At 44.4% G+C, this 13,849-nt stretch overlaps 1 protein-coding gene across 3 annotated transcripts; it reads left to right on the forward strand.

Annotated features, from left to right (window-relative positions):
- The first annotated feature begins 1,103 nt into the window (after nt 1-1,103).
- Nucleotides 1,104-2,693, forward strand: Rnase1 (ribonuclease A family member 1, pancreatic). Of its 3 annotated transcripts, none has more exons than XM_008832546.3 (2): nt 1,104-1,245; nt 1,979-2,693. In XM_008832546.3, the coding sequence occupies exon 2, from the start codon at nt 2,003-2,005 to the stop codon at nt 2,462-2,464; it is 462 nt and encodes a 153-aa protein (XP_008830768.1). In that variant the 5' UTR covers nt 1,104-1,245; nt 1,979-2,002; the 3' UTR covers nt 2,465-2,693. The 3 variants fall into 3 exon arrangements, with proteins under 3 accessions (XP_008830768.1, XP_008830770.1, XP_008830769.1); XM_008832548.2 differs by having other exon boundaries at nt 1,104-1,190; XM_008832547.3 differs by lacking the exon at nt 1,104-1,245 and adding an exon at nt 1,280-1,327.
- The last annotated feature ends 11,156 nt before the right edge of the window (nt 2,694-13,849 follow it).

Below are 13,849 nucleotides of genomic sequence, written 5' to 3' on the forward strand. Positions count from 1 at the left end.
CGAGCAGTTCTTTGTAGGAGGCAATTCTGTTGCTAATATGTACTTTGTGTGTTTTCCCCAAATGGTTTGTTGTTTTGGTTTATCTTTTTTTTCTTCTACTCTGCTCCAGAGCAGAGGATGATGGTGGGAAGTGACTATAAGCATGAGAGCCCCTTCTGGAAGTCTGACTCTCCCTGCTCAGGCACTCTCCCCTTCTCTTCTCTAGACCTGGTTTAACTGTTCTCACAGAAGCAAAGAGATTCTGAAGAGAGACACTTGTGCCCCACTTCTTTGGCTGTAAGACTACTGAGACAATAGGCCCTAAGGAACTGGATGTCCCCTGGAGTCTCAGGCTAGGGAAGGAAAAGCCTGGGCCAGATGGAGACTTGTCTCCTGGCAAGAGATTTCACACAGCTTTGCTGAGCTGTCAGACCACCTTGCAGGAGAGACTGGAGCCAAGACAATGATGGATCAATGATGGATGGGCCCACATTTTGACCAGTGATGCTTCTTCAGGCATACCTCTTGCCCCTATGTAAACCCAAAGCTCATATCAGAACCCTGAAGATGGACTTGGGGATCACTGGGAATCTTTATTTGTCCCTCTTCTCAGTGCAGCCACACTGAATAAATCTCTTTTCTCTACCTTTCACTACGACTGTGTCTTTAATTGGTTTATTAAAGGTGGGTGAGTGGTTGAGCCTGACTTGGTAGGTCTGCCGCCACCCAGACTTTGACTGTAACAGCTCCATTAACACTGGGAAGTCTTCCAGCTGAAAACAGGCAGTTTTACTCCCTCCTTCCTCCCCAGAGATGTACCGTTGAGAGATCTGGCATTCTGGCCACCTTCAGTTAGGTTCAGGACTGTGGAGAGGGAAGGTTTCCCTTTCCCATGATTCCCAAGATCATGATGTGCCCTCCAAGTTCTAATCAGTGCAAGTGGCGTGCTCATAGGACACAGGGCTTTGTTAAAGAAAGTGAGTTAGGTGTCAGTACGGAAGTGGCTTGCTATGCTGTTGCTTAGTAACTGACAGATGAGGGTCACATGGTGTTCAATCTTTCCAGCTGGATTTTTCTCTGAACTGACCCCCACATACTCCACCCATTTTTCTTGGAAGCCAGCGCCTCCCTAATCTGTATAAATTCCACACCACAGAAACTGAGTAGCTTTGGAAACTGACCTTGCCGAGGAGCCCAAGCTGGAAATTTAGGTAAGTGACCTAAGAGGTAGGGCAAGGAGCTGTTTCTGCTTGAGGCTTAGAAAAGGTGAGTGAAACTTGCTGAGAAAGCGTGGACTGACACAAGTTCCAGCAAAGCTCCGGCCAGGCAAACAGCTGAAGGAAGACAGGTGGGGGCCAAACACAGGCAGGTGTAAAGAACCTGTGGGTGGGGAAGCAGGAGCCCCCAAGTTGGGGAAGGGAATATGACTCAATTCCTTTATAATGCCAGTGCCGGGCTCTGGACCGAGCTTCTCTTGTATTATAAGATAAGGGGACTCTGTCAGCCACGGTCCAGGATATCATGGTGATAACTCAGGAGTACAATTTAGCTTATAGTGTATTCAAAACTATCTTCTGATGAGCCATGTGAGTACTAGATACAAATGTGAAGGAAATGCCAGTATTCCCCATTTCCAGTTTAGATGACATCATAGAGCACCACCTAGAGAGAAGGCTGGCTTTAGTGAGTGTGAGTCAAGGAACAAGAGCTGGTCTAATCACCTGCAAGATCTCTCAGAGAGGAGAATCTTCCTGGCTCAACCAAATGAGACCAGGGACTGTGCTGGAAGGGGAGTGGGGGCTGTGCTGCGGAGGAGAGAGCTGTTCTAGGGAGGCTGAGGTGGAGGACGTGTGCTGAGGAGGCAGGGAGCCCAGGTGGAGGGTCGGCCAGGGTCGGGGTGCTGTGCTGGGGAGGAGAGAATGCTGTTAGGGAGGCCGAGGTGCGGCTGCAGCCCTCCTCTAAGTGCGTGCTGTTCCCTCTCTCGTCCTCTGCCTGTCAGGCCTCTCAGGGTTGTAAAGCTACTATGGCTCTGGAGAAGTCTGTCGTCCTGTTTCCACTGCTAGTCCTGGTGCTGCTGGTGCTAGGATGGGTCCAGCCTTCGCTGGGCAAGGAATCTTCAGCCGAGAAGTTCCTGCGGCAGCACGTGGACTCAATTGATTCCCCCGGAAACCTTAGCCCCACCTACTGCAACCAAATGATGCTGCGCCGGAATATGACAAAGGGATCCTGCAAGCCTGTGAACACCTTTGTGCATGAGCCTCTGAAAGACATTAAGGCTGTCTGCTTCCAGGAAAATGTCACCTGTAAGAACGGCAATAGCAACTGCTACAAGAGCCATGCCAGTCTGCACATCACAGACTGCCGCACGATAAGCAGCTCTAAGTATCCAGATTGTGCTTACAAGACCAGCCAGGAGCAGAAGCACATCATTGTGGCCTGCGAGGGGGACCCCTTTGTGCCGGTTCACTACGATGCCTCCGTGTGAGGCTCCACCTAAGCCAGACCAATAAGATTCCCCTGTCCCCCAGCTTCATCTTCCCAATACCCGTCTCCCCATTTCTTTCTTTTCCCTGAAAAAAAATAACTCCTCTTAGGCTTCTAAGAAATACAAACATGCTTTTTCTCTCTGGAACCTTGTTTCTGCGTGGCTCTGGGCCTGGTGAGCATCCTCCGTTTCTTTCAATAAAACAATTGCACCCCCCTGATTCCTCAAACAGCTCATCCAGGCACTGTTTCTTTGATTGCTTTTCCAACCAGGAGATAAGAACACAACAAATCTAATTAATTCTGGTGAACAGCAGATAGAATCATTAAATGCCTTCCCTCTGACTCTGGGATTGCAGTAACTGGAGAAAATCCCTTTTCTTAGAGTCCTCGAGGCCAAGTCTGAAAGTTTTAAGTGTGGGCTGTTTTAAATAAAAAGAGATCTACAGCCTTAGTCACACAATCATAGTGGGTGAAGTGACAGAGGGTAGAGGTCAACAGCATTATTTTCTAATATACAAAGGAAGGAAGGAAACAGTCCTCACAGAGAGACCCCAGGGTAGGGAGGAGGAGTCTCTGAGATTATGACGCTAAACTTCCATTTTCCTTTTTGTTGAGGGATTAAAACAGAAAAAAATGGTTCCCTTATTTGAGATATAAGAACTTTTATTATTTATTTGTGTGTGTGTGTGTGTGTGTGTGAGAGAGAGAGAGAGAGAGAGAGAGAGAGAGAGAGAGAGAGAGAGAGAACATGTCACACAGCATGTGTGGAGGACAGAGGATGACTTTCAGGAGTTAGTTCTCTCCTTATACAGTGTGGGTTCTGGGGGTTGAACTCAAGCTGTCAATCTCGGTAGCAAGTGCCCTTACCAACTGAGCCATCCCACTGGCCCCTGGAAATGTAAGAACTTTAAACCCAACAGCTGGAAGGGGCTTTAGAAGTGACGGGACTGAGGGATAACAAGTAGATTCTAGTTTGTCCAACAACTCTAGTTGGTAGAAGCTGTCTAGAATGCTTGCTGGCTTTCTCTCGTCTCGATGGACAAGTTTGAATTGTCCCCACAAGGTTCATGCGTTGGAAACCAAATCCCTAGTGCAATAGTGTTGGAAGGTGGAACTTTTAAGAAGTAGTAGGACTAGGCCGTTCATGCCTGAGAGCCTAGGAGTTGGAAGTGGGGGAAAAGATCAGGGGTTCAAGACCAGTCTTGATGACACAGCAAGTTCAAAGCCAGCCTGAGCCATATGAGACTCTGTCTCCAAAAAGTAAATAAATAAATAAAAAGTTTAAAAAGTGGTTAGATCATCTGGGCTCCTCCCTCATGAACGGGTCAGGGTCGTGATTGTGGAAGTGGATCCTGTCTTCCTCTTGCCCTTCCACTTTCCTCATAGAACAATGAAGCCACAAGGCCCTCAGCAGATGTGCCTTTCCGTCTTAGCCTTCCTTACCTCCAGAGCCATGAATGAAACAGAATTCTGTTCATTTAAAGTTACCTAGTCTCAGGGATAGTGGTACGGCCCTACACAGTGGACCAAGGATCTTATCGTAGCACATCTCAGTGGCCCAGATCTTATCCTAGCAGCTTTAAGTGTACTGATGAAACTGAGTCTTCTGCCTCTTTTCACCTGCCAATCGTCCATTTTTTCCCCTGCTTCTCTGTATGGTAAATTTCTCCTATTTCAGCATCCGGTAGTAACTCCTCCCCCAGCCCATCGCTACTCCACATGAATACAGATCAGTCATATAATACAGATCAGTCATATAATACAGATCAGTCCTATACAACCAAAATGAGTCCTTCCATTAAGAACAAATTGTTACATTAGATTCTTCCTTTCCATGTGCTGCCACCACCTGCATGTGCACACGGAGCTCTCTCTCGTGAAAGGAAATGAGACTCCTGATCTTGCCTTCAACGGGCCGCTTCCTAGTCCCTCACGTCTTCAGACTAATTCAGACATTGTGGAGCATGTGGGAGTGCATAGGACACTCTCAGTCTTAACAGCTACAGTGGGAAGCAGACTTCAGTGATGCTTTTGGGAAGCATTCATGAAGGGCTTGTCCATGCATGCTCCTGATTCATGATGGGTTCTAAGTGGACCGTACAGAGTGAAAGTGTGCTTCTCTAGGACACCTGAAAACAGCTTAAAACAGTTTCCTAGTAGCCACTTTTTCAGAAACAAATTGCATAGCTCCTCTGAAAATACTTTAATAGTTTTATGTTTATTTGGGGTGTCTTTCTATTTTATGTTTAGATTATTATTGTTATTATTATTAGTATTTTGAGACAGGGTCTCAAGTAACCCAGACTGGCCTGGAGCTTGTTATGTAACCAACAAGGACCTTGAACTTCTGATCCTCTTTCTGCCCCCTCTCAAGTGCTGAGATTGTAGTGTATGCCTCTTTGCCTAGCTGTTTTAGGTGGGAGAGAACGTCTGTCCAGGCTTATTTTCCTTCCCATCCCTTTGTCTTCTTTAAAGGGAGGGGAAAAAAGGTAGGGCTAGAAAGATGGCTCAGGTGTTAAAAGCACTTAACTTCTTTCTCCCGAGACCAAAATTCAGTTCCCAGCACCCACATGGCAGCTCACAACTGCCTGTAACTACAGTTCCAGGTGATCTGATGCCCTCTTCTGTCTCTCTTTTGACTGGGTGTAGACTTTTTCATCCTGGCACTCAGGAGGCAGAGGCAGGTGGAGCTCTGTGAATTCAAGGCCAGTCAGGGCTACACAGTGAGACCCTGTCTCAACAAATCAAATCAAAACAAAACAAACAAGGCCTTATCTTTCAGAATAATTTTAGGTTCACATAGTGATCCAGCCATGATTGTCTTCATAACTAATGATAGAGGAATTGCCACTCTGAGTGGATAGCAGGGCTGCTGTGCTAGTGAACATAATGGCTATCCTTTAAAGTTCATGACGTTCATATGTCACTTCTAGTTTCTTTTTTCTGTAACTCTGGGAAAAGCCTATATTGAGGGTGAGTTTCCTTCCTTTTAAACCTACATTTAGTCTACATGTGGTAGATAATTTGACTAGGCTCCTAGTTTAGTCCCAGACCTACTATGGCCCACTTCACTCATATTTTCCTCTTGGGACACAGCTTCCATGCGGGGATAGGTTTGATCATGTCAAAGTCCATTATCTTAATATTTTTGACTTTCCAGCTGAGTTCACACCTACATTTTATCAGAGACATGTAGTTTCTAGTAATATATTATTACACACCCTGGAAAAGTCACGCCATTGCGATCTATGCTGGTTCAGAGAAATCTAAGCCATTTTAGACATTTTAACATACTAGCTGATTTCCAATACCTGCCAGGGAACATTTTCCTCTTAGACCATGTAGACAGCCTCTGAGAGTCAAAACGGGCAGGTAGCCTCCTCCTGGACTCATACATCTTGCCAGTCCCTAAGAATCCAGGGAGAGTTTCTGCTTGTCTCAGAGCCCACAAAGGGGATGCTGATTCAGAAGAATACCAGCCATGAGAAACATAGGAGTAGGGTCAGGAGTTTCCTTGACTTTGCTGAAAATATGTTTAATGATGGTATGGGGCTGAATGACACATCAGACCAGCATCATGGCCTTTCCTCCTTATCTCCCCTTCCTCTACCATAAACACTACCAAATGGGTATTTAAGGGGCGGCCTCTGGGAGAAAGAGACTGGGATTATTGTAACACAGTTACAAAAATCTGTTTCCGTGGGAAAGTGAGGGCATGATGTGCACATGACTGTAGATCTACAGAGTCTGTGTCTGTATTAGTTACTTTTCTGTTGCTGTGATAGAAACACTGACCAAAGCAACTTATAGAAGGAAGAGTTTATTTGAGCTTACAGTTCCAGAGGGGCATGAGTCCATCATGGCAGGTAGGCATCGTGGCAGAGACATCTGGAGAAGGAGTGGAAACTAAGCTGTACATCTTCAAGAAAGCACAGGAAGCAAGAGAGCTACTCGAGATCCGGCAAGGCTTAAGAACTCTCTAAGCCCACCCCCAGTGACATGCTTCCTCCAACATGGCCACACCTTCTAAGACCTCCCAAAACAGCAGCACCAACTGGGGACATTCTCATTCAAACCACCACAGCATCTACGCCCTGCTCCCAGTTCTTTATTTTCAATTTTTAAAGACTATCACACAGTAAAATTGAGCTTTCAGTATTTGACTATATACATTTTAATAGTTTGGTAAACACTACTACAGTAAGAAAATAAGACAATTCCTTCACTCCAAAGATGTCCTGTGCTACTATTAATTAATTAATTAATTAATTGATTGATTAATTAACTTATTAATTCCCTCTCATTGCTCCTATTACCTGGAAACCAGTGTTCTATTCTCTCTCACTTTTTTCTCTTTTGAAATATTATACAATCTAATTGCATAGTATGCAACCTCCCAAGATGGGCATTTTTTACTCCACATAATGATTAGGAAATGCACACACATTGTTTCATGTGTCCCTTTTAGTGCGTCTACCCCTAGGTAGAATTCCATCACACAGATGTTCCATGGCTTGATTATCCATTCACCAATCAAAGGACATTTTAGCCCTTTCTGCCTTGGCAGTTATGAAGAGAGCTGCTTTCAACATCTGTATACAGGTTTTTGTGCAAATTGGTGAAGGATAGCCACTGAGATGAAAGGAGCATCGGAGACTCTAGAAACAGACTTCCCGCATACACACAGCCAGTTGTTTTTTGATAAATGAATAAAGCAATTCAAAGAAGGAAGGATCACATTTCCACAAATGTTGGAGCAGTTGAATATCCATATGGCAAACTTCCAGACCTTGACTCTTCCTTTTCTTGCAACTTCTTGTCAACCTTAAGTTGTCAACCTGGCACATTCGGGAAGAGGGAAACGCAACGGAGGAATGGTCTCCATCAGATTGGCCTGTGGGCATTTTTCTTAATTGCTGGTTGACATAGGAGGACCCAATCCACTGAGGGTGGTGCCATCCCTGGGCAAGTGGGCCTGGGCTGCAGAAGAGAAGTAGCTGAGCAAGTCAGTAAGTTGTGTTCCTCCATGGTCTCTGCTTTAGCTTATGCCTCTAGGTTCCTCCCTTGGCTCCCCTCCACTGTAAGCAGTAAGGCAAAATAAACCTTTTCCTCCCCAAGTAGTTTTTGGTCAGAGTGCTTTATCACAGCAATGGAAAGCTAACTAGGACACTCCTTCCCAGAAGCTGCTAACAGTGGAGAGCCCTGCAGTATGATTCTAAGTCCTAGACTACCATCTAGATCTGTGCTAGCTAATATCAAAGTGATTAAGTCTTGAGAATGGGATTGGGCAGGTAATAAGGAGGGCAGAAGAGATTAGAAGAAAGGATATGGGTATGGATACGAAACAAAGGAAGTAAATTTATGTCCCATAGAAAATGCATCTCATTTCCCCAGCATTTCACTGTATGTGCTTGGCTTGGGGAAGGTGGTCCTTATAAGCACTGGCATTCTGTCTAAGATCAGTCATGTGATGTCTAGCACTTGCCATCAGTTAGCCAAAGTAATGGGAGATGTAAAAGCATGAATCATTTCATGATCAACTGATGCCTGTTAAATGCCTGGCTCTGTTAGTCCAGACTTGTGGCTTAAATATGAAATGTCGCTCACAGATTTGTGTGTTTGGGACTTTGCCAGCTAGTGACTTTTGGAAAGTGAGCAGACCCTGAGAGCTGTGGTCTCATCAATGGTTCAGTCCTTTGACAGATTATAATCTGATGGCTTTATTGGGAAGTTTTAGACACTAGGAGATGGGGCCTCGCTGGAGGAACTACATCACTGGTAGCATGCCCTGGAAAGATGCATCTGCCCCGTCCCTTCCTCTTTCTCTTTGCTTGCTGACTGCCCACAGGTGAGCACACACATACTCTCACCACCTTGATATTCAGCGTCTCCTCAGTCTCTAAGCAATGGATCCAGCCAATGGGGAGCTGAAAGCTCCAAAACTATGAGCCAAAACAAAACTTCTCTCTTTTAAATACTTCAGGACATTCTCAGAGCAATGAAAAATCTGGCTGATACAGGAACCAAAGAGTTGCCATAAGATCAGGATGGTGTTGACTTTTTCCATTGTATCTTCAGGAGAATGGCCAAACTGGGTTTGGAGCGCTATAAGTATGAATGTCTCATGTTACTACTTGAGTCCTTGGAAGGGGCCTTTAGGATACTTTGCTTTATACCCTTAATTGTGGACTAAACTGTGCTCTCTCAAAACCCATATGTTGAAACCCTTATTCACCGTACCTCAGAATGTACAATGTTTGGAAATAGGGCATTTGAAAAAATGATTACGTTAAAATTAAGTGATGAGTTTATGATACAATCTAAAAAGGCGTCCTTAAAAGAGGAAGTTTGGACACAGACACCTGGCACATGCATACACAGGGGAAAGACAGAGAGAAGCTAGCCGTCTGCAAACCAAGGAGAGGCCTTGGAAGTAGCCAACCCTGCCATACCTTGATCTTGAATGTCCAGCTTCTAGAACTGTGAGGGAAGAAATGTATGCCATTTAAGTTGCACAGACTGTGGACTTGTGTTTCGGCAGCCTAACATACCCTCTAATCAATCTTCCAGTTCTGAACCTGCTGACATCTTAGGTCAGTGCTGTGTGCCACTTCCTCAAACAACCTGCTTCGACCCCTGGAAGATGTAGTGGAGTTTGGTGTTGGTAAGGACAGAAGGAAAGGCTCCATTCTTTCCTTTTTCTCCCCAGGAATGGCTATCACTTTTGTTTTTTATGGCATCCAGAATAGAAGTCCAGAAGTCTCCCATGAAAATGAGAGGAAGGAAGCCGGGCGAGGTGGTGCATGCCTTTAATCCCAGCACTTGGGAGGCAGAGGCAGGCGGCTGTCTATCAGTTCAAGGCCAGCCTGGTCTACATAGTGAGTTCCAGGACAGCTAGGGCTACAAGGAGAATAGGCAAAGAAATAAAGAAAGAAAAAAGAAAATGAGAGGAGAGGAAGGAATAAATCTGTGCTCCTGGGCTCCATAAATAAAGCGGCTTAGGACCCGAAGCTATCATTGAACTGAACTGAATTCCCCAACATCTGCAATAAGTTGCAGCCCCATTATTTAAAAGATTTTAAGGGTGCCTGTTTCTCTCTTGCTTTTGCCACTCTAGTATGTCCAGACAAATGCTTCTTTTTCTTTTTCCAAGACTTCAGGAGAACTAAAGGAGAGACTCTGTGTGTGCTCAGAGGTCCCACACTGTGTTCCCGGCCATCCTTCACCCCTAAACTTTAGCTTGAGACTATATCTGGCAGCTATTTTTTTCCCTCCTTGTACCAGATGGAGAAATAGAAGACGATGAAGCCAGGAAAACCCTTAAATTATCTCATGGCAAAAGAAAGGATAGAAAAGAAAAAAAAAGCCTTCCCCATTTCATCGAACAGATGTACATTAAAAAAAAAAATCTTGGGGCTGAAGAGATGGCTCAGTGGTTAAGAGCACTGACTGCTCTTGGAGAGGACCTAGGTTTGGATTCCCAGCACCCACATGGCGGCTAATGACCATCGGTAACTCCAGTTCCAAGGGATCTGACACCATCTGACCTCCACGGGCATTGCCTGACATGGGTGCATTTAAACACATGCAGGCCATACACTCATGCACATAAAAATAAAATAATATTTTAATTTAAAAAATCTCATAATAGCTGAGTTGGAAAGATATCACTGTTGTCAATAAAATAGAAAAAAAAAAAAAGAAAAGCCAAGAAAGAAAACAAGATAGATGTGAATGTGCATGTTAATTTTTATTGTCAGGTTGACAGGATCTAGAATCATCTGAGAAGTCTCTTTCTAGATTGTGCTAACAGAGGTGAGATGATCCCCCTTGAATGTGCAGGAGACCATTCTACCGGCTGAGGTGTGGGGCTGAACAGAGGAGAAGCCAGTGGAGCACCAGCACACTGCTTTCTGATTGCAGACAGTGGTCTCTCGCTCCCACCGCCTCGCGCTCCCGCCACCATGCCTTCCCTGCCATGAGTAAGGTATCCCTTCTTGAACTATAAGCCAAAGTAAGCCTTTCCTCCCTTCAGCTGCTTCTTAGGAGGGATTTTGCAGAGCAATGAGAAAACTAACTCATACAGTAGGTGTGTTAGCCACACTAATAATATCAGCACCAGGCAAGTGCCCTTGGCAAGTTGTGTCCTTCCCAGAACTGACCAAAGAATTAGAGAAAAACAAATCAATTAATTCAAATTCTAAAATTAAAGAAAAAGAGAAGAAAGAGCTAGGCACCTGTAATCCTAGCACTTGGGAGGTAGAGGCAAGAGGATCAAGAGTTCAAGGCCAGCTTCAATTACATAGTGAGTTCCAGGCCACCCTAAGCTGCAAGGGACCTGTCTCAAGAAAGAAAGAAAAGAGGAGAGAGAGAGAGAGAGATACACACAGAGGAAATAGGATCAAATTTAACACAAAGTAAGCAGAAGAAATTAATGAAGATCAACCTAGAAAGCAATGACAGATAATACAACAAATAATTTTTTTTAACTATTAGCTCAGGACTTGGAAGAAAGCTCAGTTGGTGCAGTGCAGACCTTGCAGGCCTGGTGGCCCACGCTCAGTCTCCAGCAAAAATGTGGGCACAGTGCTGCACTTGTAATTTAGCGCTGGGGAGGCAGAGACAGATGGATCCCTGGAACTCCTGGCGAGGCGGCTGGGCATAATTAGTGAGTTCCTGGCCAATGGGAGCCCCTGCCTCAGAGGGGGTGGACAGTGTTTCAGAAGATGACATCACATTTGTCCTCTGATGTGCACATGCACACATGTACACATGCACAGGTACACGTGCACCCACACCCTCATAAACATACATGTGCACATAAATTTTTTTTAAAACCCTAACAGCCGTTGCCTCTCGCATCAGACTGATCAGGCAACAGTCTAGATGATGCAAGCACTATCAGGAAGGGCTTCACTACAGACATATAGATGGTTTAAAGAATAAGCAAAGAACTGGGCTAGAGAGATGGGCCAGCAGTTAAGAGCACTGGTTGCTCTTGTAGAGGGCCCAGATTCAGTTCCCAGCACTCACATGGCGGCTAACAACCATCAGTAACTTTGGTTCCACCGGATCCAGCACCGTCTTCTGGCCTTCTGTGACACTGCATGCACTTGGTGCGCTTACAGACAGGCAAAACATTCATACACATAAAATACAGATAAATCAAAAAAAATTTTAAAAAGAATAGGCAAAGAACTTGAATGACTTTAAATCAATAAATTTTTAAAAATTCAATAGGATAAGTAACAAATTGAAGGACATGCATTATCAGAGCTCATTTAAAATTGGTTACTGACTCGAGTGTGGTGGTACACATCTGCAGTCCCATCATTCTGGAGACTGAGGCTGAGGATCACAGGTTCCAGGCCAGCCTGGGATAGTGAGGAGAGAGAGAGAGAGAGAGAGAGAGAGAGAGAGAGAGAGAGAGAAGAGAGAGAGAGAGAGAGAGAGAGAGAGAGAGAGAGAGAGAGAGAGAAGAGGCAATCTGTGTGGCTCCCAAATGTATTAAGAAATTAAATTTGGAGTTGGAGAGATGGTTCTGGGACTAAGAGCACTGATTGCTCTTGAAGAGGACCCAAGTTGAGTTCCCTGTGCTCACATGGGAGCTAACCACTGTCTGTAACTCTAGTTCCAGGGGATCTGACCTCCATGGATGTTGTATGACACTGGTGTACATGCAGGTGATACACTCATACACATAAAATAAAAATAATAAATGAAATATTAAAAAGACAAATTAAATTTCACATTTAAAACTCCCACACAGAAAACTATGCTAGCCATTTTGTGGTTTTAATACTGGCATTTAGGAGGCAGAAATAGGATGTAGCCTGGGGTACATGAAGAGACTTTGTCTTAAAGCCGGGCGTGGTGGTGCACGCCTGTAGTCCCGGCACTTGGGAGGCAGAGGCAGGCAGAGCTCTGTGAGTTCAAGGCCAGCCTGGTCTACATAGTGAGTTCCAGGACAGCTGGGCTACAGGGAGACCCTTCTTCAAAAAGACAAAAAATAAAAATAAATAAATAAATAAATACACATTGGTGTATGATTACAAAAGGGAGAGTAATAAGTAACTAAAGATAAAGAAACAGGAAACACACATTTTAATATTGGTGAGTCTTAAAAACAATGCTGAGGTAAAAAAAAAAAAAAAAAAGCAAGCTACAGCTGGACATAGTGGCTCACACTGTAATCCCAGCCCTGAGGAGGCTGAGGCAGGGGACTTAGGAGTTCAAGGCTAGCCTTGGCTACATAGTGAATGGAAGCCAGCCTGGGCTACATGGGACCCTGTCTGGGAATAATAAACAAACAAAAACCAACTACAGGAAAATTGCTAACATATGATTTTATTTGTATGTTTATGTTTAAATTGCATACTGAAACCTTGTTTTTATTTATGAATGTTACATATGAAGTAAAATTATGAAAACAGGCTGACCACAGCCTGTTTTTTTTAAATACATTTTTTTTTTATTTTATATATATTAACATTTTGCCTGCAGGTATGTAAGTGCACTTGTGTATGCAAATGCTCTTAAAGGGCAGAAGAGGATGACAGATTCCCTGGAACCACTCTGTGGGTGCTGGGAACCAAACCTGGGTCCTCTGCAAGAGCAGCCAATGCTCTCAAACACTGAGCCATCTCTCCAGCCCCCAAACAAGCTGGATACACTCTTAAGGTATGATTTTATCTAAGCAAAGTTTAAGGGAACATCAGCAGGTGAAAGGTTAAACTAGACTCCAACATTTTAACATTTTATTCCTTTTAGGGTACAAATCAGCTGACCATGGTGGCACATGGTTTTAAACCCAGCACTTGGGAGGCAGACAGGTAGATTTTTGTGAAATCAAGGCCAACATGATCTACACAGTGAGTTCCAGGCCAGCTGTGGCTACAGGAAACCCTGTCTCAAAAAAAAGCAAACCTTAGTATTTTTGATCTCAAGTATTTCTAGTGCTCTGTATTTATCACATTTGTATTTTAAAAGTAGCCAATTTCAGGGCTGGAGAGATGGCTCAGTGGTTAAGAACACTGACTGTTCTTGCAGAAGACCCAAGTTCGAATCCCAGCACCTACATGGCAGCTAACAACTGTCCTTAACTCCGGTTCCAGGGGATGTGAAAGCCTCTTCTGTCCCCTGAAGGCATTGCATGACAGTGGTGCACTTACCTACATGCAGACAATATACACATACACATAAAATAAAAATAATAATAATAAAAAAGTAGCCAATTTCATTTAAAGTGGAGTGAACACAGAAGGCAGAGCAAGATAAACTTTCTCTTCCTCTTCTCTTTCCATAAAAACCACACTGTGCTAGGCAGTAAAAAACAGACCACAGGCCAGGTGGTCCATAGGCTACGGTCTGCCTGCCCCTGGAC

The sequence above is a fragment of the Nannospalax galili genome, unplaced genomic scaffold (assembly GCF_000622305.1).
Source record: "Nannospalax galili isolate Female #2095 unplaced genomic scaffold, S.galili_v1.0 scaffold196, whole genome shotgun sequence".
NCBI lineage: Eukaryota > Metazoa > Chordata > Mammalia > Rodentia > Spalacidae > Nannospalax > Nannospalax galili.